Source organism: Pollachius pollachius, assembly GCF_949987615.1.
Source record: "Pollachius pollachius genome assembly, chromosome: 5".
Classification (NCBI taxonomy): Eukaryota; Metazoa; Chordata; class Actinopteri; order Gadiformes; family Gadidae; genus Pollachius; species Pollachius pollachius.
In genome coordinates this window covers 19,463,477-19,485,865 of record NC_136938.1, presented here as the reverse complement: position 1 = coordinate 19,485,865, position 22,389 = coordinate 19,463,477, and the positions used below count along the sequence as shown (strand labels likewise).

The 22,389-nt window shown below is 42.6% G+C and overlaps 1 protein-coding gene across 1 annotated transcript; it reads left to right on the top strand.

Annotated features, from left to right (window-relative positions):
- Window positions 1–5,844: 5,844 nt before the first annotated feature.
- On the top strand, window positions 5,845–21,031 carry LOC307076362 (CD82 antigen-like). The gene is made up of 9 exons (XM_079737344.1): window positions 5,845–5,985; window positions 11,378–11,450; window positions 11,932–12,004; window positions 15,034–15,158; window positions 15,369–15,443; window positions 16,684–16,782; window positions 17,882–18,055; window positions 18,491–18,574; window positions 19,801–21,031. The coding sequence occupies exons 2-9, from the start codon at window positions 11,388–11,390 to the stop codon at window positions 19,876–19,878; spliced, it is 771 nt and encodes a 256-aa protein (XP_079593470.1). The 5' UTR covers window positions 5,845–5,985; window positions 11,378–11,387; the 3' UTR covers window positions 19,879–21,031.
- The last annotated feature ends 1,358 nt before the right edge of the window (window positions 21,032–22,389 follow it).

Here is a 22,389-nt window from a genome sequence, read left to right as displayed (position 1 = left end):
AGCACCCCTTCTTTCTCTTCAAACTCTACAAGTTCCTTTTGCAGCACGTCCTGTGGCTTACAGATTATGGCGATCCGTGATCTTAGCTTCAGCATCACTGGCTTTTCACTGGAATTCAACACCCGGATAGGCACACGCCCACCTGTGGTTGTAGCAAGCACATTAGCACATTGCTCTTCGGCAGGCTCACTCCAGAAGTGGCCTCCACTAACACTTGACAGCTTGCTTTTGAAGGCATGCTGCAATGACCTTCAAGGATGCGTTCGCTGAGTGGGGGAATGATGACTGTCTCCCTGCCTGCCACCCTTACATAGCCTATTCGGTCGCTCTGTCCGAGGGACCCCGCCTACTTTCTGATGTTCGCTAGCACCCTTAACCTCAGTGCCCCGATATTTATCCATCTTTTTCATGCCGTCCGTGGCAACAAAAAGATCCTTCAGTTCACTTAGCACATTCATTCCCAGGATACCAGGGGGACCTTTCATCCCTTCCACATCTGGGCTTTCATCTTTAAGGACAAAGACACACTTCCTGCCGACGGTTTTCCCCATGCACTCTACCTCCGCCTCTAGGCATCCAAGGAGGGGAATTTCGAGGCCGTTTGCAGCAGTGAGCTGGACCCAGTTGGCTGAGGACAACGCAGACTCCCAAAAGTACTCGATGAAGTGGGATTCCCGGATTGTGGTGACCAGTGTCCAACAGGCAGTCTGTCTTAACGCCTGCTATCTTCACTTCGACAATCAAGCAGTTTCCAAAGACACTTGCACTCGGGGCTTGAGGAGTGTTATAGGACTGCTTTGCAAAGTGACTTCTAATGACAGGGCCACCTGGACTCGGGTGCATCACCCCTACCGGGTTGTTCCCCACAGCCCCTGATGGCCCATCCCTTCCGAGTGGAGGACGTGCTATGGCCATAGCTCCCCTGTTCAAAGGACGGTATCTGCTTGTGTGTCCAGGCTCATTGCACGTGTAGCAGATAAACTGCCCCTCTTCATTCTTCAGAGGGGGGCTTCTTGCTTTCACGTCTCTCCCTTGTTTCATGGTAGTGCCCCTGTGATTCATCATCTGGAACAGTTCATCCTGACGCATGGCTATCTTTTGTATTGCTTCATGCAGTACCTCCATCGTCAACTGCGAAGAGGGTTCATCGATCGCCCTAGTAGCGTTCACGGCACCTCTGGCACGGGAACTGCTTTGCATGGCATCAGACGTCTGAACCTCTTCCTCTTCAGACCAGGAGATGGCATCTTGCATTAGCTCAACAAAGGTAAGATGACCATTTTCCTTTAATCTTCTCTTGATCTCTCTTCTGAGGATATCATCTCGGAGCCCAAGCGCGAGCTGTTCTTTTAACATTCCCTCTGCATTGGGGACACGATTAGAATCTCTACGCCATATCCGCATCAGCTTTTCTTGGATGTCATATGCATAAGAACGTATGGTCTCTCCAGACATCTGCTTACGTTCATAGAATTCTTTGAGCCGGGTGCCTAAAGGCACTTTGTCGCCATAAGTCTTGCGTAGTGCTTCCAATATGCCCACTGCATCATTATCTTTGTCGTCCATCATATACTTCACCGTGAGTTTAGCTTCACCTTTAAGGTACTGTTTAATGAACTCCGCTTGGTCGTCTATGGGGACCTTCATGACTTTGAGGGCAGATTCCATTGATGAGATCCATTCTTCAATATCCACATCACCTTGCTTGCCATTGAAATCCAAAATTTTGCGGTCTCTGGGGATATACACCGTAGCTGCAGGCGGCTTCTCATTCTGCTGATCTATGACTGCCTTAGCTAACGCTAGAGCCTCTCTTTGCTCACTTCTAGCTTGTAGCAGGGCCTCAGCCTGGTCGTCGAATCTCGCCTTCATCTGCTCAAACTGTTCCCTCAGTTTCTCTAAATCGGCCATGGTTTCCACTAAACATTATTGCTTAATCTATCCTGTTCGTGACGCCAATTGTGACGGTCGGGATTATTGCAGTGGGCATATTGGAAGCACGACGTGCATTTAACGTTTGAATCACCATCACAATCACAATCCAATTATAACACTTTATATATACAATAACAATTATAATACTCGGGCAAGAAAGACACTTGTTCTTCAGTCCTGAACAGGGGTATGTGCACGGAATGCACAGCGGTGCAATGTTCCTTCCAGCACAGTGCGTGTGGATGTGTGTGTGGGTGCGTGCGTGTGTGTTAGTTCGTTCAGTCACAGTTCTGTTCGGGCTGCGCACGGTGTGTGTGTCTTCTGTTTCAGTGTAAATGGTTAGGCGGGGGACAGGGGTTACGATACCGCAGCAGAGATCGCACTTCGTGATGTGCGATGGCTGGCAGGGCAAACTTCTCCTGAAACGTCCCCAGCTCTCGGGCAGCTCTAGGCAACCACGTAGGACATCACACGGAGGGTCTCTTTTCCCCGTCGCTTTCACCGACGTCCAGGCTCACCAACGAAACACCCAAAACCGCCGCACCACTCTCAGCAACCGAGCCGACGCAAACCCTAACCCTTAACTTGGTACTAGACCCAACAAAAACACAAAACGGAAAAAACAGCATACAACCGCACCACCTCGCCGTGCACACCGCCGGGCTTCCTCACTCTCTTCCCGCCTGTTTTCCTCTCCGGTGCACGTGATGCGTCTTAAAGACGCAGTCTATATTTGTACCCGTTACATTAGAAAACCTCATAAAGTGACATTTTCATGCCATGTGACCTTTATACATACATTTGGTATTTTCTTCCAAGTGCATGTGTTTCAAATTGGTTATTATTAAGTCTGCCAGATAGGTCATTGGTCTTAAAATAAACCTGCATTTATGCGACGCCTGCTTGACAAAATATCAACTGCGATCCTTAAGCTGCATCGGGGAACAGACACGGGTCATTCTTTGAAACGGGCGTTTATTGCTTTGAGTACCTTTGTTCGTGGTTGCATCCACTCGTCACGTCGTGAAAACTAATTGTGAATTTGCACACAGTAAATTGGCTACATGTATTAATGTATCATTCATGGAATAAGCAAAAATGAGGTTTAGCGTGACGTTTGAACCAAAGACGGTAGGCTACAAGTAGGAAATACTTTGTTGGCCGCTTATCGTGAAAATAGTATCAGAAAGTCATGTAAGTTCCCTTTAAATGTCTGCCTCTAGCGTGCGTGGCTGCGGTAATATTCTCCTAGGATCATCTCCAAATCTAAAGCCACAGGTAAGGAAAATGTACTCTGACAGGCAACATAGCGTTTCAGGTTCCTCGATTATGTATTCTGAATTTGTTTAATTGAAGAGATGAGAGATACGAGGAGAGGGAACGATTGCACCTTTGGCGAAAAACTCACTCTCTCCATGACCTGCCAATATGGCTTAATAATAGAGGCACTTAGGCGCCATCTAGTAAGGACTGCAGAAAATGTCAGATCGTCCGAACCCCACAGGATTCAGGGAAGGCATTATGATCCACACAGCAGGAGCAAAAGATGTCAACGCTGATCGTAGGCCAGATTAATGGAAGGGGACCTGGTACTCTATAAGGTCCTCACCACACCTTCCTGCAAATCTAAGCTGCACCACCTGCGCCTCTGAAAGGCCATGCCCACAGCCTGAAACGTGCTGGCTCCGGAAGCCAATGAGCATCCTGAGCCTGGGAAAACAGGTCTGGCCTAAGTGGAAGCTGCCATGGAAGACCCGAGACCTGGGCAAGCAACCGGCCGAACAACCAGTACAGGGCCACCAGAACCAACTGGTGGTTCAACACCTGAACCCTGTCAAGCGTCGCCTGGATCAATGGGAAGGGAAGAAAGGCATACAGCCTTAAAGGGGATCTCTCGTGAGCGAGGGCAATATGGCCCAGAGGGCCCTGTGATTCTGTCATTGAAAACCACTCTGGGAGGTGTGTGTTCTCATGGGAGGCCTTCCCGAAACCTCTCCTCGATCTGGTCCAGCACCCGAGGGTTAAGCCTCCATACACCCTCTGTTGGACCTTTTCTTGGGAGCATGTCCGCGAACATGTTCAGGACTCCTGGAATATGGGCTGCTCTCAAGGAGATTAGGTTGCCTTGGGCCCACAACAGAAGCTTCTTGGTCATGTTGTGCAGGCTGTATTTTCTAAGATATGGCTCTTCTCCACGTTGAGGCAGAGTCAGAGACTTGAATATGAGTGTCTCTAATGGCTTGCGCCTCTGAGGGCATGCACACCAGCCAATTGTCTAAATAGTTCAGGATCCAAAGTCCTGACAAGGCTAGGGGCGCCAGAACAGCATCCAACCCTTTTGTAAATGTCTGCAGCTCTAGGGAGAACCCAAACGGAAGATCCTAGAACTCGTAAGCTACTCCCTCGAACGCAAACCTCTAATATTTCTTGTGCATGTGGCACATGAAAACCAAGGTTCAGGGTGGTGAATCACTCGCCCCTGGAAATAGTTTGAAGGACCTGAGCAGGTGAAAGCATCCCGAATAGAAGTACCTTTAAACAAACGTTGAGACCTCTGAGGTCTAGAATCGACTGAAACCGGCGTACCTTCTTTGGAATAGAACCCACTGTGCTGTTCTAGAAGCCTTTAAAAGAAGGGAGGCAATCTCCAGCCAGAGGACCTCCCGTCTGGCACAGACGGCCACTTGGTGACCCGAACGCCCCTGTGTTTCGGAGGTTGGCATCGGGAACTGGAGCCTGTAGCCATCGAGAAGAACTCTGCTGGCCCATGGAGACTCCAACAGCCTCTCCCAGTTGCCCTTTGGGCCTGGGAGAGGCAATCCCTTTTGTATGGGAGGGAATTAAACATGAGCTCATGAGATTCATCTGGTTACCAGGCTAGTTATGTCCTAAGCAATGGGAAATAATCGATAATAATAATCAATAATCAATAATTATTGATAATCGTAACAGGTTATCATTTTATGTATGAATGTATGCTGGACATTCTATAACTTTCTTTCTTTTATTATTGCATCTTTTTATATTCCATGGGCCAACAACTGAATTTCGAAATAATAACAGAAGACCCCTGCTGCCCTATCATAATCAGCAGGGGTCTTCTGTTATTTTACTACATACTGCTCTAATCCCAGCATTGTTCAACACTAACTGCTGTAATATTGTCTTTCTGCGATCATACCTTACTGTTTTTTTGCCCAGGAGAACACAGAAAGAAAATGTCTCTATGTGTTGAATAAGAGTCATGCATCCCTTATAACTGGATTTACTGAAGACCTATGCAATGAAGGCTGTGGAGGTCTATTGTACTATACAGTGTTAGAGGGACCCTGACCACACAGTACACCACACACACACACACACACACACACACACACACACACACACACACACACACACACGTGCATGCACACATTCACACACACAGGTCTAAAATGAATGGTGCTGCTGCTTTTGCCTGGTACCAAAGCACATTGCAGGCTGTGTGTACGTCCACATAATGAAGCTTACATGGTGTAGGAATGACTATGTAGCAGAGCTATACTTAGAGTATTCTTTTAAATTATTTTGCACAAATGAAAACGTGTTTTAATTTTGATGTTGATATTCCGTAGAATAATTTTAAATAAAAATCTCAGCACACAAAAATGACATTGAAATACATTTAACATCAACAAATATGGTTACTTTGTTCCTTGGCATGTTTTATTAGTATTATTTCTGATACATCTACATTAAACGTAAATCTCCCCTCACCCACATAACCATCAAATTGTCACTCCAGAGAAGGCTATTGTGTTAATCCAACGAGTAGGTCTACAGGGGTTTTAGGGGTTAAAGAGGGGCATCTGACAAGTTCCCATATCTACCACATGGTGGAGGGGACCAGAGCACAGAGAGACTCGCGTGCTCTGTGTGGTTGTGTTCACTTCAGTTCAGACCGCTTTATTGTTCTCACTGTCTAGGTCATCGGGTCCGAGTTGGAGTCCAGTTTTCTCAGGACAAGGAAAGCACACTGTTATCAACTTCTCCTTAACTTGACGCAAAGATGTAAGTAGCTGTACGGAAGACAAACCCAACCTTTACCTAAATACAGGCGATGTTAAACTTTTACATACGGTTCGCTGTTTGTTTCTCTTACATTTAACATGTAGCCTGGTGTGAGTTCGTGTACGAATATTTGCAGCGACGAAGGGCTAGTCACGTTCTTGTCGGGCGTTCATAATATACGCCTTTTATTTTGATATTTGTATTTGGATAACTAAATATGACTGGTGATGTGGCACGTGTGGAAGTAATGTAGGACTACGCGTTGAACTGCAGACGTAGCTCTGCTGTTGGTCACAGTCCATCATTACATTTCTGTACAGGAGGATTCCAATGTGGATTTCGTTTTAGGCATTGGACAGTATGAGCGATTTGGCACGTTATAACTGGCGTTTTTTTTAATACTAATCCTAATGATATAGGCTAAGTGTTTTTAATAGCTCAGTAGGCCTATCTAGAATAACGTTGCCTTTCATTTTCATGAAGGACAGCTCTTTATTATAGATCTATAGATTCATAAGATTGTGATATTTTTTAATGGTTAATATGGGCAGTCACACATCTGCCAGACTCTAAAATATAAAGATAAATATAGGCCGACCGATATTTTGGCAACTTATAATTCATATTTGAGAATAAGGTTGGCCTACTTTAGAGATGAGGCATAATGGTAATGTCAGCAGCACTAATCAGCATCGGATCATTTGTAAGTTCTGGATGTGTTTTGTACACTGATTACCTTTTTTTTGAAGTTTTGAAGCTCAATATTGTTCATAAGATCGAATGTGACTGAATAGGCGATAACAACAGCACAAGTAACCTGGGTATTTTCTTTTTTTTGAGTACACCTTGTCTGGAGAATCTCAGAGAACTCCATTCAGAGAACTCCATTTTCATAACCAGTCCACCCTGTTCAATGGAATTGCCCTTCAGGTCTACTTGCACACCTAATAGTTAATACAAAACGAAATGCAGATGTTGTGACATGAAGTGACTGTTTGCTTTTCAGTGTTTATTTTGACTCTTCAGGCTCTTAACCCATGAGCTGAAGTTCAGGAGAAGAACAAGCGTTAAGACATTTCGTTTTTGTGAATCTCGCTGTGCTCACATTCACTATGAAGGGCAGGGTGAAGGGGATAGTCTGAGACCTCACTCAATGAAGGGTGGAGGTGGGGTTTTCGGCAGGCGGGTTACACGTTGACAAGTCCAGGCACTAACCTTCCATTATGAGGATACCCCCCCCCCCCCCCCCCCCCCCATAGTTCCCACTGTGGAACTGGTTCTCCAAAAACAATCTGGATAGCTAAAAAAAATTCATAATGCAGATTAAGTAGGAATCAGGTGTCCGATGTGAGAGTCTAAATGTTAACAACTGAGCTGGTTGAGGTTTCAGGCTAGAAATGGATTAGTGGTTTGTGTTGAGAATGTTATTGTGTGGAGGAAATGTGAAGCTGGAGTCCTCTCTAATTGGGTCAATTTGTTCCTTTGTTGCCCAAGAAGAACATTCAGTCTAAAAGCTACCATTGTTTTAGGGGGCCACTCTATGTAGGGGCCCTGTCCTTCGCTCTTTCGAGACGAGAGGGGTGAGAACAAGAATGGGGTGCATATTAGTAGCTTGCTCGTAAGTGTGTGTGTGTGTGTGTGTGTGTGTGTGTGTGTGTGTCCACATGTTGAATGTTGTGTATGGTCTAGCCTTCGTGTAAAATCCAAAGTTTTGATATCAATAGCATTGCATTACTTCATTTATTTCCTCTGCACATTTCTTGAAATGACCACCTGTTAAAGGATAACTGCAAGACTTTTCTACCCTGGAGTCTTTAAGGCATTGCAGCCCATTGGCGGTTACCCTTAAACCTTGTCAATGGACGTCCGCTAAAAGTGCTTGCAATTGGCACTGCGGTTTCAGATTGTTACAAGGTTGCGTTCACACCTGAGCTGTTTGGGTCCATTTGAATCTAACCCTGGAGCGTTGACTCTGATAGTATGGTTTGTTCAGGGCAGCGTGAAGGCTCATTCGAACTCTGTTGCGGACCAAACAAAATCAAGTTCAATTGAAAATTGGTGGGTTGAACGTACACTTTTACAACAAAATGGAAAAAACATTGATGCTTTTTAAATATTCAGTGACCAAATGGTGGAAACGAGTGTTCTTTTTTTATTTGTAGGAATCACCAAAACAAATGAAAAACCCAAGACCACACAAAGTGGTTGTCAAGGATATGCTTTAATGTTCTGGGCTCCTTGTGTCCACAGAACTTCCACATCAGCGGGCCCTTGAGCTGTGTCATGGTAAAGAACATGACACATGATTGGTACATTTACTCAAGGTCATTCACCTACTCCCCAGTTTCAACATGCTAGGGCAAACAAGGCTTATGACTCCTCTTAATTGGTAGGCTATGATTTATGATTACCTTTATTAATCATTGGCCTTTAAGAGTTGACTGATTCAGATCACAGGCAGATCACATAGCAATCATGGCTGTAGAATATTTGACTTCCCCTTGTTATAGCGTAGTGAATCTGTAAGACCGTGAGGGTTGAACAAAGCTTCTGAATACCTCATCAGACTGATGTTATCTCTGAACTCAACGTCATCATTGGAAAGTACAATGACCCATGCAAACACAAAGACAGTGAAACTCTACTTTTATCAAAGTCAACTCATTAATACCCCCCCCCCCCCCCCCCCCCCCCCCCCCCCCCCCCCTCCTCTCTGGCGTCATTCAGTGCAAGTGTGCTGGTGTGGTGGCGCTGCCTGGTACAGCTTAATACAGAGTTGTGTGGTGGGGTTCACAGATCAAGCAGAAACAACAGACAGCGGAATGGAAAGGCTTGTTTGTCCTGATCCATAAAGGAAACCACACAAAACTTAAAAATAATCTTAGAGGTGTACGGATTGCCATGTGACTCAACCTGGTTTCAACACAGTTTCACTAATTTCATAGAAAAGCTGCCTATTCCTCCTTTTGCAATGGGAACCGACCTCACACATCGCCTGACGATTTTCCTTGATAATAGAAAATTTTGGAGAACAATAACTCAAGTAAGAGTTTAGGGTGAGGGCCAGCCTTATGCTTCACTGCTGTGTTATTGAACACCAATGGTTTTAGGAGTCCACAATCATCGATGTTCGATTTTAAATAAAAAGCCTGGACGATGAGTATTTCAAAGAACAAAAGAGTTCATGTTAATTTGAAGGGACAAGGCTCAACCAACAGATGTACTTGCAGCATCATCATATGTGTAATTGGACAGTAACTTTGTTCTCTTAGCAAATGTAAATTTAATCTCTTGCTGTACTTGCCATCTTTTGCGACACTAGGATGGCAAATGCAGTCTATTTACTTTTTAAAATGGTTTTTATTTTGTTTTATAAGACATTATTACTTCCAAGTATCCTGCATAATGAAGATCTAATGTGATAAATGTGTTGTCAGGTTAATAAGAGGGCAAATTTGATGCAAAGAGTTTTTGTTATCAAACTACGTGAAAATAACTTTTTGTTAAGCTGCTAAAACAAGAAATGTTGTAGAATTTCCCTAGCTTCTCTTCAAGTGGAACAGAAACATGCACTACTCGGGTTCATTCCATCCTATTGGATACAAACATATTTAGCTGGATAAGTATTGGATTTTAAACACTTCCAGAGCTAAAACAATCTATTCAGCTTTTTCTGAAATGTTTCTGGTTATAATCTACTACTTTGGCATTCCTATGTATTGACAATATGACCACAGCCAGGCCAAAATGAGCAAACCATCGGCAGCATCAGATTGAGTAACTCAAAGTGCTTTAGTTAAGTTAGGTGGTGGCCACTCTATTCGGTTCTCTCTCTTTTTGTGGGACTTCCAGATGTTCATCCAAACTTAAACCTGCACTATGCATGTTTTCCCAACGGCACCCTGTAGTGGCTCGAGCTGTAGCTACATTTACAGCTATATCATTTTCAGACGATTATTGAGTGTGAGATATTCTCCAGGTGGGGGGAAAAGTTTACCAGAATAAAACCATTTATAGACATTTCCTGAATTGATTGACATTTGATGGGAGCATTTTAGGTTTCAAAAATTTCTAGTTCAAATGTTTTTTAATGGAGTAAATAGTGGCGGTATAAAAGTTACTCTTTTTAAAAAAACACAGGTTTACATTTTCTTGTTCATTCAAAGACAACTAGTATTTTCTTTCTCTTTCTGTTCGTGCCTGCACAAGAACAGGTCCATACACACAGTACATGCTTGCATACATAGACAAAGCTCTCATCACAGGGTGTCCACTAATCCCAAACAGACCATCCAGAGTAGAAGTGGAACATAAGCCATGTTGTAACACTAACCTACTTCCAGCAGTGGGAATATTTGCTTTTCGTCTGCCCAGGCACAGCGACCATCCAGCACAAAAAAACTAGGCTGTTGAACCATCGCTACATAACTCTGTAACATCTGTACATTTAGTGCACACTAATAAAAGGGGCACTGCACATGATTAATGGTAGAAGGAGATAACATGTTTAGGGAATGAGGGAGGATGCAGCTGTGGAAATGGAGCAGTCTTTTTCTTTCTTTCTGTATGGTCAGAAAGAAGACTAGAATGAAGTGAGCTAATGGAGACTGGAGAGATGGTGCCTAGCTTTGGCTCTAACAAAGTGAATACTTTATTTTTAACTGGAGACAGAGGGGAAACGCCTGGCCTGTGCACGACTCTGTACACGACTCCGTTCACACTTTTCTGTTTGGACTTAACTCGTATTGTATGTTTAATTATGATGGCTGGTGTAGAGTGTAATCCCAGAGATTTAACTGCACCAGCCCCTATCGCGAACATCCAGGCCAGCTTAGCCAATGTAGATCAGTGTTTCCTTTGCATCTGTCACCACTGCTTCACATCAAGCTCATTCTCACAGCAAATCCATATCACACACACGCATGCACGTACACACATTCACAGACACCTTCTCGCCTGTTTTGTCTTTCTTTTGTGATGGTAATGGGAACGTGCACATCACATAGGGATGCAGTATTGTGTCTGCTGTTTTAACTGATCCCATATCCTGTGGTGGTATAAGAGTGATTTTTGTGACTTACTTTAAATAATACACTCAATGCAATGGCTTTGATATAAAACAATCCCATTCAGAATGCATATATAGGTTATTCTGGGATCTATGTGTATACTTATTAGATTGTAATCTATCTCTGTCATGCTTCATCTAATGTCATTACCACAAATGTTCTTTCCAGTATTGAACAGCCCTAATACACTGATAGTTGGTTCTACAAGACTGAGCTCCCATCATTTACTAATTTCCTTGTGGACCATGGCCCATGTACTTGGCGCTCTCAACCTGTCTATGTGTACTTTTGAAACATGACGTTCTGGTTTCCTGTTTCTACAGATCCAGCACCATGGGGGAAGGCTGTACCAGAGTCACCAAGTACTTCCTCTTCGTCTTCAACCTGATCTTCTTCGTGAGTTTTCTCTTATGCCAGCCAGTCATCTATGCGTGACCTTATGTGAAAATGAATAATGATGATCCGTTCTGTACACGTGCATCTTCTCTCACTCAGGCCTCCCCTACTCTAATGGGGAAATGAATGTATATTCTGATGTAATGCAAAGAAAAAGGCTAAAGTTAGACCCAACTTTGTTCTTTTTACTATGAACAGATATGTGTATACATCACACTCACTCACTCACTGAAGGTAGTAAGAAGCCTGGGTATACCCATGCTGCCGTGCGCGCGTTTTCATTTCGCGCTGCTAGACTCCGCTCGCGCTCCGGGCGATCGTAAACCACGCCTCAAATACGAGAAAATGAATGTGTGGTTCCCAGACCTCTTCTCAATGTAGATTGAGATGAGGTCTGGCGTTAGCCAGGCTAGGTAGTAAGCAATGTTCCAGACATTCTGCACCCCTGCTAAAGTCACCCCTTTCTCTTTTTTTTCCACAGCTGTTTGGGGCTGTCATCATGGGCTTCGGTCTTTGGCTCCTTTTAGACAATCAGAGCTTCATAGCTGTCCTGCGTAAGTGCCTGTTTTCAACTTGGTAGTCTTTTTTCTTTTGTCTGTCAATTATTGTATGTGCTTTTTCAAAATTAGTGATATTCTCCTTGACAATAGGGGCCACTGAACATGAAAAGTAACGAATGGAAAAGCTGCGGTTGGTAGTAAGCTTTCTAGGTTCTCCTTGTTGTTATTATTAAACATGGCTGATAAACATCTATGATTTGGAAGGCAGTTGGCACATTCTCTGTGAAATGCGGCAACATTTCAAAGGTGCGCAACATGGGACAAATGAACATATGAATAATGCGCAGGAGCCGCGATGATGTCATTTTGGTTTTTGTATTGAACGCATAATAGGCAACAAATGGCAAAAGAGGATTTGCTATCCACTTGTAGAGTGCATGTAGGGCAGCACACATTTTGGAAACAACGGCCTAAGGGAACAACTTGCTCGACCCGTTTTCAATCTCTTTGTTTCTTTCTCTCGCTCTCTTGCTCTCGTGTTATGTGCAAGAAAGTTTCAGTATTAATAGAAAATACAAATGAAGTGCATATTAGTTTATGTGGCACATTATGCAGATAATTTAACAGGGAATGGAATATTACAGTGTGTGTGTGTGTGTGTGTGTGTGTGTGTGTGTGTGTGTGTTTGTGTCGCAGGTGTCCTATGGAAAGACACTGGCCTCTTTCTGCTCTGCTCCCAGCATGCATCACATCAGCCCAGCACCCTCACCCCCTTACTCACCAATGCCCACTGCCAACACATCCACACACTATGAGAGAGGGTTCTGAGTACTGGGTGTCATTCGACATGAACCACAAGTAGTAGTGGGTTAAAGTACAGTGGGTTGCTTGTTCGGCTGCTGTTAAATGAGATGTATTGATTGTGCGATCAATGGCACGTTTCAGAATGAGCACAGTGGAGATCCAGTGAGCGTGGCCTATCATTATGAACACATGGGTGAACAGTGAGCCTGGCCCAGAATGATGAGCACAGTGGTGAACCAATGAGCTTGGCTCATCATGATGATCACAGTGGTGAACCAATGAGCTTGGCCCAGCTTGATGCGATGGATGATGTCATCCCACTGCTGCTTCTCTTTAGGCCACGTTGTTGTTGTTGTTGTCTTTCCCAAGGCCTGTAGTGACTCAAACATGAAACCGCTGGGTTGTGGGATGACTATGGTGGTTGCACGATGTGAATGAAACAGGCCGTAGCACTAAAGGGTCCTCTGTTTTCCCAAATACACTCATCGGGGGAGGGTGGTGATTGAATCCGTAGGAAGCTGTCCCACGTCACCAGTTTTGCAAATGTGCACATGAGCGCAAAACATATAGGAACAGCTAAACCTATTCCCAAATGGATCAACCTTTATGCACCTCATTGTGTGTGTGTGTGTACAGTTTGTGTGTGTGTGTCATTTGTACATGAAAAGTGTGACTGTTTTTAATTGGTGTTATTCTGCAGGAGTGTTTATGGAATATCAAGAGGGACTGTAAACTTTCCTGACTCTAGTCTCCTAAGGTTCCTCCCCAAGGCTCTTTGATTTAATGCATCCCACATAACTGGCGTCCTTGACGCTGTTGTGTCTCACGATAGCGACCTGCCTAAACCACAGAGGATCTGTGCAGAAGCTGCAAGCGGGTTTGGCATGTTTTTGGACCCATTTTTTTGTTTTTAATTGATTACATAGTATGCATGGCGGTCTGATTGCAGACTAATGCAATTTCAAATCTGTTTTGGATGCTATTCCATTCCGGGGAAAAAAGCATTTTTCCTCCGACACATCTGTTAATCTGGCCGTGCTTTTGTAGCGCAGTGCTTTTACTGCTTTCTCGGTTCCCTATTGCATTACCCCCATAATGTGATACCACAGGAGTCTTTGGAACGCTTGGGCGTATTATTGCTATGGAGTTGAGTCACAGTATTGTACGCTAACAATCTCTCTACACCTCTATAATCAGTGCTTCTTTCTTACCTTGTTGTGTAGGTCTGTGTCTGTGTAAGACAGAAACAGGTGCTGTCCATGGATCCTTATAATAACATCCAAAATGATGTAACCTCCTTATGTTATAACTAGTTAATTTCATAATCCTCTTTGTAAGTGCTCCCTTCCTCTTTACTATTGAAAGGTGTGATGACTCGTTAGCATTTGTACCGTAACTTTAGTCAAGAAGTCTGGTACTTCGGCCTAAACGAAACCTGACTGGTGTGCAGATTCCTTTAGTTGCATTTCCTTCTGTAAACATGTACACTTCCCCTAATAGTGTGTTTTAAATGTACTTTGCTGCTATGGCTTTTTCTTTAGCTAAGATGTTTAGTAGAAAGTGCCGATGTGTCTTCACATGATCATGCACCTTCCAACCAAATACTTTGCTGTCAAGCAAACATTACAGGCACGAATAGCTTGACGGTGGCTATATTCACTTCAGGTACAAAGAAGTCTGGTCATTATGAGAAACTACATTGGACATGAATAGCTACCTACTAAGCCGGCTGTTCGCCACTGCATCTTAAAAGAGCACCTATTATGCTTTTTCGAGTTTTATGACCTATAAACGTTGTTATAATGATTTACAGTCATGTTTAACCTTACTAAAGGGTCAAATAATGACGTACATTCATTTACACGTATTCCCTGCTGACCGTGTGGGGTGGCTGTGCAGAGCGCTAAACACTAGGGATGCCGGTCGCCATTCACCATACAATTGTTCATGTATGGTAATGCTGCAAAATGCTCTTCTGGAAGGTAACCAATCACAACGGAGTGGGGTTGGCAGGAGGGGGTGAGGGGGTGGAGAAGGACGAAGCCGGGTGTTGACAGAGAATGCTGAAAGCGCCCTGATGAGAGGAAGAGCTTCCCGAAAATCAACATCGTTTTTTGTGCTGTGATTCGTGTCAGGTTGCTCTTTAGGAGTCATTAATAAGAAATTAAGACCAGAAAAGTAGTATAATAGGAGATCTTTAAGTCATTGGATGTATGACCAAATTATGTATTACATTGTATGACATGACAAAGCTGATGTAGAATGTGTTGTTTTTACAGAGGACTCCTCATTGGCTCTGAAGGCGGCCTCGTACATCCTGATTGGTGTAGGAGCCTTCTCCATGCTGATGGGCTTTGTTGGATGCCTGGGAGCCATTTATGAGATCCGCTGTCTGCTAGGCCTGGTGTGTGTGTGTGTGTGTGTGTGTGTGTGTGTGTGTGTGTGTGTGTGTGTGTGTGTGTGTGTGTGTGTGTGTGTGTGTGTGTGTGTGTGTGTGTGTGTGTGTGTGTGTGTGTGTGTGTGTGTGTCCCAACAATCTCTGTTATGGCCAAATGTCTAAACACGGATAAGAAGAGAAATACTTTTTTTTAAATAATTGCTGTACTTTCCACAGTACTTCGCTTGCCTCCTGCTGATCCTATTGGCCCAGGTGGCGGCAGGTGCACTCATCTATTTCCAGAAAGACGTGGTGAGTGATGATGCTTCCTTTTAACCAGTTCTGTTTCATTCAAATCAGTTCATGTTAGGTTTTGACCAAACCCACTTACATAAGGGCAGAATTCTCCACTTCTTGTGTCGAAGTATTTTTCTTTCATTGTTAAGTTGAGGAATGCAGTTTTTCTTGCCCCTTGTCAATCAAAGATTTAAATTAGTGACATAATTTGGTTGACTAGCACCCCCTGGTGTACATTTGAGGTATAGGTGACATACAGATTGCTATTGTTGTAGCTTTGTATCCCAAAGACTCAGCTGCCGGTGCCACTGTGGCATTCAGTCATAACTGTAGCAGTGCTGGATGTAAATTAGGCTAATGTCACAATTAACCAGACTTTAGTGGGATCAATCGCCACCAAGGAAATTAGGCAAGGTTCCCCTGAGTATGAAAATCCAAGAAGCTGGTGTTTTAGTTTGGTCAAACTGACAGCTAACAAATTGATACAAGATTTCTTGTATTTTCTGAAACAGTTTAAATTGGTAAAAAACAACACGATTTATCTGAGTAACACAAAACCAAAGTACAATTTAACTTAAGTGCTGTGTGGATGAACTCATTGGGTGTTCCTTTTGTGACCCTGTTACAGCAGCGCTTCAGTGTAAGTTTGAAGCAGGCAGCTTCCAACATAAGAAGTAATTTTAACCAAATAAAAAGGCTTTTTGTAGGCTCACACTCTTCAAAGTTTCAAGGAAAGTGCAAGGCAGCATTAGCACTTGAGTGCAAGAGCATGCAAAGAAAAATCCCAAGCACTGTTCTTGATGACTGTAACTGAAAATACAGAAACATCATTAGAGAAAGAAAGAAGTCATTTTGTGTGAACAGATGTTAAATCCCACATTTTGTTGACCGACCAAACCATCCTAAGGATCCTTGTAAACCACGCTCACACATGGTTCTCAGTAAAAGAGAGATCTGCTTGGTGGAGATCTGCTTTTTTGTTACTTTTGCAATGATCTGACTGGGGCCCCTGCAGTCCTATTCACACCGACAGACTTTGGGACTCTCAGTTGGAAATGATGTTTGCCTGCCATGAATTAGTCATTTAACTTCATCTAGTCTTCATTATGACACACATTAACACTGTCCTCTCAATCCTCTGAACGCGGTACCATTGTGTACGCCACAAACCTTATAAACTTCAGTCGTTTATTTAGCCTGGGGGAAAAAGACAAATCTTTAAGTAGAAATCTATATATTTTTTCCTTTCTCTCAGTTAAATGCAGAGATGTCCAAGATCGTGACCAAGGTGCTGGACAGCTACGGCACCAAGAACTCCAGCACGGAGCAGGCATGGGACTACATCCAGCGGACGGTGGGTGGAGTCCAGAGGAGAGCCTAACGGAGGGATCCTAACTGGTCCTCCATGGGTTTAGAACACACTGATATCTGAGGCCACTAATGTTGGAGTGAACACAAATTAAAGTGCCGCTGTAGGTACTCTGGACCGAATGGCCAGAAATTATAGTACAAAATGATTTTGATATTGATGGATATAGATGATTATCAGAAAATATATTTTATAATAACGCTCAATTTAAATTTTTTAAGAGTACTCTGCTTAGGACAGAACCCTAAAGAAACCAGAAGGTTAATTATGGTTCATAATAAACAAGTATTTATTATCGAATGAGTAGGTGACGAACATTCAACAGAACCGACATGGCATTAGGTTAAACACTATAATGTAAATAATAATGTAAACAACTGCTGAGATATCCAGCAAATCAAATGCCTTGTTTCAAACTTCTCCATTTTAGAGGTAGGATACTAAACATTGATTAAATAAGTAAAATAACATGGAAATTACTGCTGTGAGATAGTATACTGAACATTGATTAAATAAAATGACAAATATATAACTATACTGAGAGAGTGGAGCTGTGGGAGTGATGTTCGGGAAAAATATTTTCGCCAAGGCAGTACATACTATGCATCCATGAGACTCATTCGCTTTTTAAAACCCTGTTTCTCAACTGTGCTTATAGGCATCATATCTTTAGCGATACAGAACGTCATTGCGCTGGTTATTTGTATTGCTCAGATTTCTTTTCGGATGGGGTAATGGCTTAACCATTTTAAGGGTTAAACCGATTTCAACTCGGCAATAAACAAGATTACAGCTAAGATCGGCATACTTCACTGAGCATGTATTTTGATCAAGCAAATAGACGTGTCCCAAAAGATGGACTTCTTTGGGGACACAAGTAAACCCTGGTCTGAAACAACCCCGTCTTTCCGGACCATGGCTAATAAAGCCATCTCAGTGCAGCCTTGTATGCATGCTTTAAAATGACGACTCGGATCCTCACTTAACCTCTTCCATTGCGTGTCAAATACCTCTCTCTCTCTCTCAAGCATCTCTCTCCCTCCCAAACCTCTTGCTAACCCTTCCGCGGGGCTCCTGGCTGTAGATGGATTGCTGTGGGTGGACTGGTCACGCAGACTGGAATGGCAACATGGTGATCGTTAACAGCTCCCAGCTGCTGTTCCCCTGCTCCTGCCAGAACATCTCCCTGGCAACGGGGAACACCTCCGACAGCGGCTTCTGTGAGGCCCAGACATCAGAGTGGCCGGTGTATGACGCGGTAAGTAGAGGCTTGCTACAGGGGGACCCCCGTCACACTCTGCGTTTATCTGATATGAGAGAACCCCTTCCGACGCATGTTTTGGAAAAGTCGCTGCCTGCAACATCAACTCGGCTTCCGTAGAGATATATTGCAAAGAATTTTAACCATTGATGCCCTTGGTGGGATTAGAAGAATGCCCATGGTGCAATGGTCCAACCAATGGTCCACGGCGAGTTGATGTCGCAGACCAAAAATGTCACTGCACACGTATGAATCGGATCCCTTGTTGCAGTTTCCCTTTGATATCCGCCACATCCCTGGTGGTTTGGTGAAGATCCGGTTTACCCTGTGGTTTTGATTGGAAAGTGCAATCTAGGTTGCTCTGTTTAAAGTTATTTGACTGTGTGGTATGGTTCTGTGTGGTCACAAGGGTTTGCTTTGTGTTTTTTCCAGGGCTGCGCAGCCAGTGTGGAGGGGTGGCTTATCACCAATGTGGGAGTGGTCCTAGGGGTCTGTCTGGCTGTGGCTGTGATTGAGGTACAGTGCGATTCATTAAAGGAGACATTTCCATTTTGTATGTTTTAAAGGGGACATATTATACCACCAGGTGTGAGGGTGGTTAGCCTTACAAGCCATTTTGAAAATCTGCCCCATATGACATCCCTAGTGGGCATGTCCACCTAGATCTGTGCTGGATAGATGAGCAACATTTACTTCAGACCACTGGGTAGGCTGGTAGACTGATCTATCCAGCACAGATCTAGGTGGACATGCCCACTAGTGATGTCATATGAGGCAGATTTTCAAAATGGCTTGTAAGGCTAATCACCCTCACACCTGGTGGTATAATATGTCCCCTTTAAAACATACAAAATGGAAACATGGCACCTGCAAATGGGTTTTTATTATGTTTTTGCTAGGAAAAGCAGAAAGTACATATGTCTTCGTTTGGCGCACTTAATGGCACAAAATCTAAGTTCTCTAACACCTAGAGATAGACTTCTAACTTAACACCCTCACAATTGCCATAACAAGATGCCACATGTCAACATCTGGGCGAATTTGCAGATTAAAAAACAAACAAAGAAACGTTTCATTACCGTGCAAAGTGGAAATCACAAATCATTGCCTGCGCTTATAATGGTGCATGTGAATGCACATGTATTCCCTTCAGATTGTCTGTTTCACCCAGATTCAGACAATTAGTTTAATCCCAAATTCATCATTGTGCAGAATGGGATTTTGCTTGTGTAGCATTTGCCTTCGGTTAGCTGCATATGTTTACTCACATCCCTTTAAGCTGACTTGTGGGACTGTGTCTACAGTTGCCAGTTCCTTAATAAGTAGCACTTATAGGCCTAGTGTTATACAGGAAGCTTACATTACAGTGGGAAGCAAAGGAAACATTGTGTGTAAATGATACACTTCGTCTTTCAATGGCATATGTTGGTCAATCTAAAATGAAGTTTCTTTCTTAGTTATGGTCTTTCATTGTTAAAGAAAGTGGCTTTAACCTCACTCCCGATAGTAAATAGACATACACCCAACGGGACTTTTTTTCATAGTCACATGAGCCTTTCTCACTTCGTGAAGAACTTTCACAAAGTACCTAAATAATAAGCAAGCAACTCATTTAGGTAGTTTGGCTAGAGGAAGCCTACTTGCAGTTGAGACCAATTCTGTGTTTTTGTGTTCATATATAAAGTTGCTTATTTAATCTGAGGCTGAAAATGGATGACTTTGTTTGTTTTTCTTGTTCACAGGTTTTGGGAATGATCCTCTCGATTTGCCTGTGTAAGAACGTACGCACCGAGTACTACACCAAAGTTTCAAAATATTGAAACTCTGAGGGCCTGTTTCACAGAAGGGAAGTATGATGATGACAAAGATTTTTCTATTCAACCTTTTTTGGTTAAATTTGGGACATTTTTTGAGTGCTTACTGTTTTCCTGTCCAATTTATATTGAGCACTTTAGGCAATATGTGTGCTGACAGGGTGCTGATAAACTTTTTTATATTATTTGGTCTGGATACGTAAAGGAGAAAAGCAGAAAATGTGACATTAACAGCGAAATGGTTAAGATGGACAGATTGGAAAAAGGTGGAGAATGTTTAAGCTGTTGTAATGGCTTCTTCAAAGGCAAGCATTGCACTCTAGTCACATGGGCTACATTCAGGCAGGCTACAATTTACTAAAGTTCTTCCGTTTCGGCTTGACTAGGTAACTAAGTTCCAAGAAGAAGATGAGACTAATGTTTCTCTGTGATAGGGTTACAAATCCAAGTTTAGTTGACTTAGTAGAACAAATGAATAGGAAAACTGGAACATCAGCCATCACTAAGTTTTTTTTTTATTTTTTTTTTATTTGTTTAGTTCATGTATTTTACATAATTTTAGTCTTTGTGTGGAAGTTGAATATTGCCATGGTTTTCTTACATGCATGTTGCTTTTTTTAAATGTTTTTTTTTCATTATTCATGTGTGTAATTTTAGATTTATTTTAATAAGTACGTTTTGTGCATGTAATTCAAATAATGATACTAAAATGGGGCCAATTTTCAGTTTACAGGGTACGTTATTCTAGAAAATCTCTTAACGTTTTAGGCAATGATGTAATTTATTCAAAAAACGTCAATGATCTTTGTGACGATAAGACTTCATAATGACGTTGAACCCAGGTTTACACAAAAGTGCAAAGTTTGAGTGACATCTTTTTTTCTTTTAAGAATGGTTTTAGGAGAAGCTCATTGAACAAAAACAGTTGAATCATTTGGACTGCATTTATGTATATTTTTTTACTTTAAGTGAACCTATATGTTTTGTAATGGATACAATATTTGGTTTTGTGTACAGTATATATAAAACATTCCAATAATCTTTTAGTTTAAGACTTGTTAAACCTGGACAAACCTCTTTTTGCTATCTGCAGTATTTAATGTATACTCATGACATTGATTCCATTACATTTTTCCAATAAACTGAATTGACGATTTAATTTTTGATTTAAAATGTCTTCATTTGAATCCTTTATGACCTTTATCTACTAAAGTGACTATATTCTGATTCAGTTTGTGTGTCACTACATACCTGTCTTCTGGGGACAATCCTAGATTCTGGTGGACTTTCTCCACGATTTATCACGATCCAAAGCCAGGATTTTCAAAATACATTTGAAAAGGCAAAATGTTCTCTCTTCAAGCTTATGAATAATGGTTTCGACATTCGTCATTAGACTCATGTCTATCTGATGCGTTTTGACGCAATCTCATCCCAATCATAAACGGGTTATGGATACAATATAGACAGATTCCCTATTCAAGTAGCCTTCTTTAGCGGTTGTTTTTTGATGATTTACCAAACTTAAAACCCATCATCGTAAACAATTGGGTATGAACTGACAAATGGTTTACTAAAGAAACAATAACAGATGATGATATTTGGATCGTCAAACTACACATGTCCCTGTTTTTGAATCCCAGAAAGGTGTGTGTGTGTGTGTGTGTGTGTGTGTGTCAGCACTTCAAGATTTGAATAAACCCATGACCGCAAACCAACTGATAATCATCTTTTGCTATATGAGAGCAAATAGTCTACATTTATTTACATCCACTAGGGGGACCTAGAGTGTTCAATGCAGTGGTACGATTTATATTAAATACGTTGTGAACAGTAATATATTAACGCTACGATAAACATTTGGTTAACAATTGGATAAGCATTCTCAATGGCTTTTCAAGGATTCATCTGCGCATGCTCTATTGTCTGGAATGTATTGTGGTAGGTAATTGGATTTTATTAATTGTTTGAATAATTATAATCAATTTGTGATTCTGGCAGAAAAAAATCTTTGGGCACATGAAAGCGCATTTTCAAGTATATTGGCCTCTATGCTGCCCAAGTTGTGCAATTTAATACGGCAGCTTCGCAGAACGGAAGCATGTTAGGGACCAACCACCCAGTTTTCTTTTTGTAAGAAAGAGCGTCCCTATGCAATGCTAACCATCCACACGGATACAAATGGCCCCTTCGAGCTTTGTCAACCACGTTAATTAATCACGTTTTCCAGAGCTCTGGAATTTATCGCATATGGTACTCATCTATTTACTTGTGGTGATGCCAATCGTGTTATACTTGCTGAATCGTTGCATCATGTCTGAGTCACGGGGATCATGTCTGTCACGTTGAAGGTGCTTCATGCTTGGCCACAGATGTGGGGAGAAACAGCTGACAGGAAATAGGCAAGACGTGTGTGTGTCTGGGTGTGTGTGAGTGTCTTGTGTGTGTCTGTGTGTGTGTGTGTGTGTATGTGTGTGTGTGTGTGTGTGTGTGTGTGTGTGTGTTTGAAGCATATGT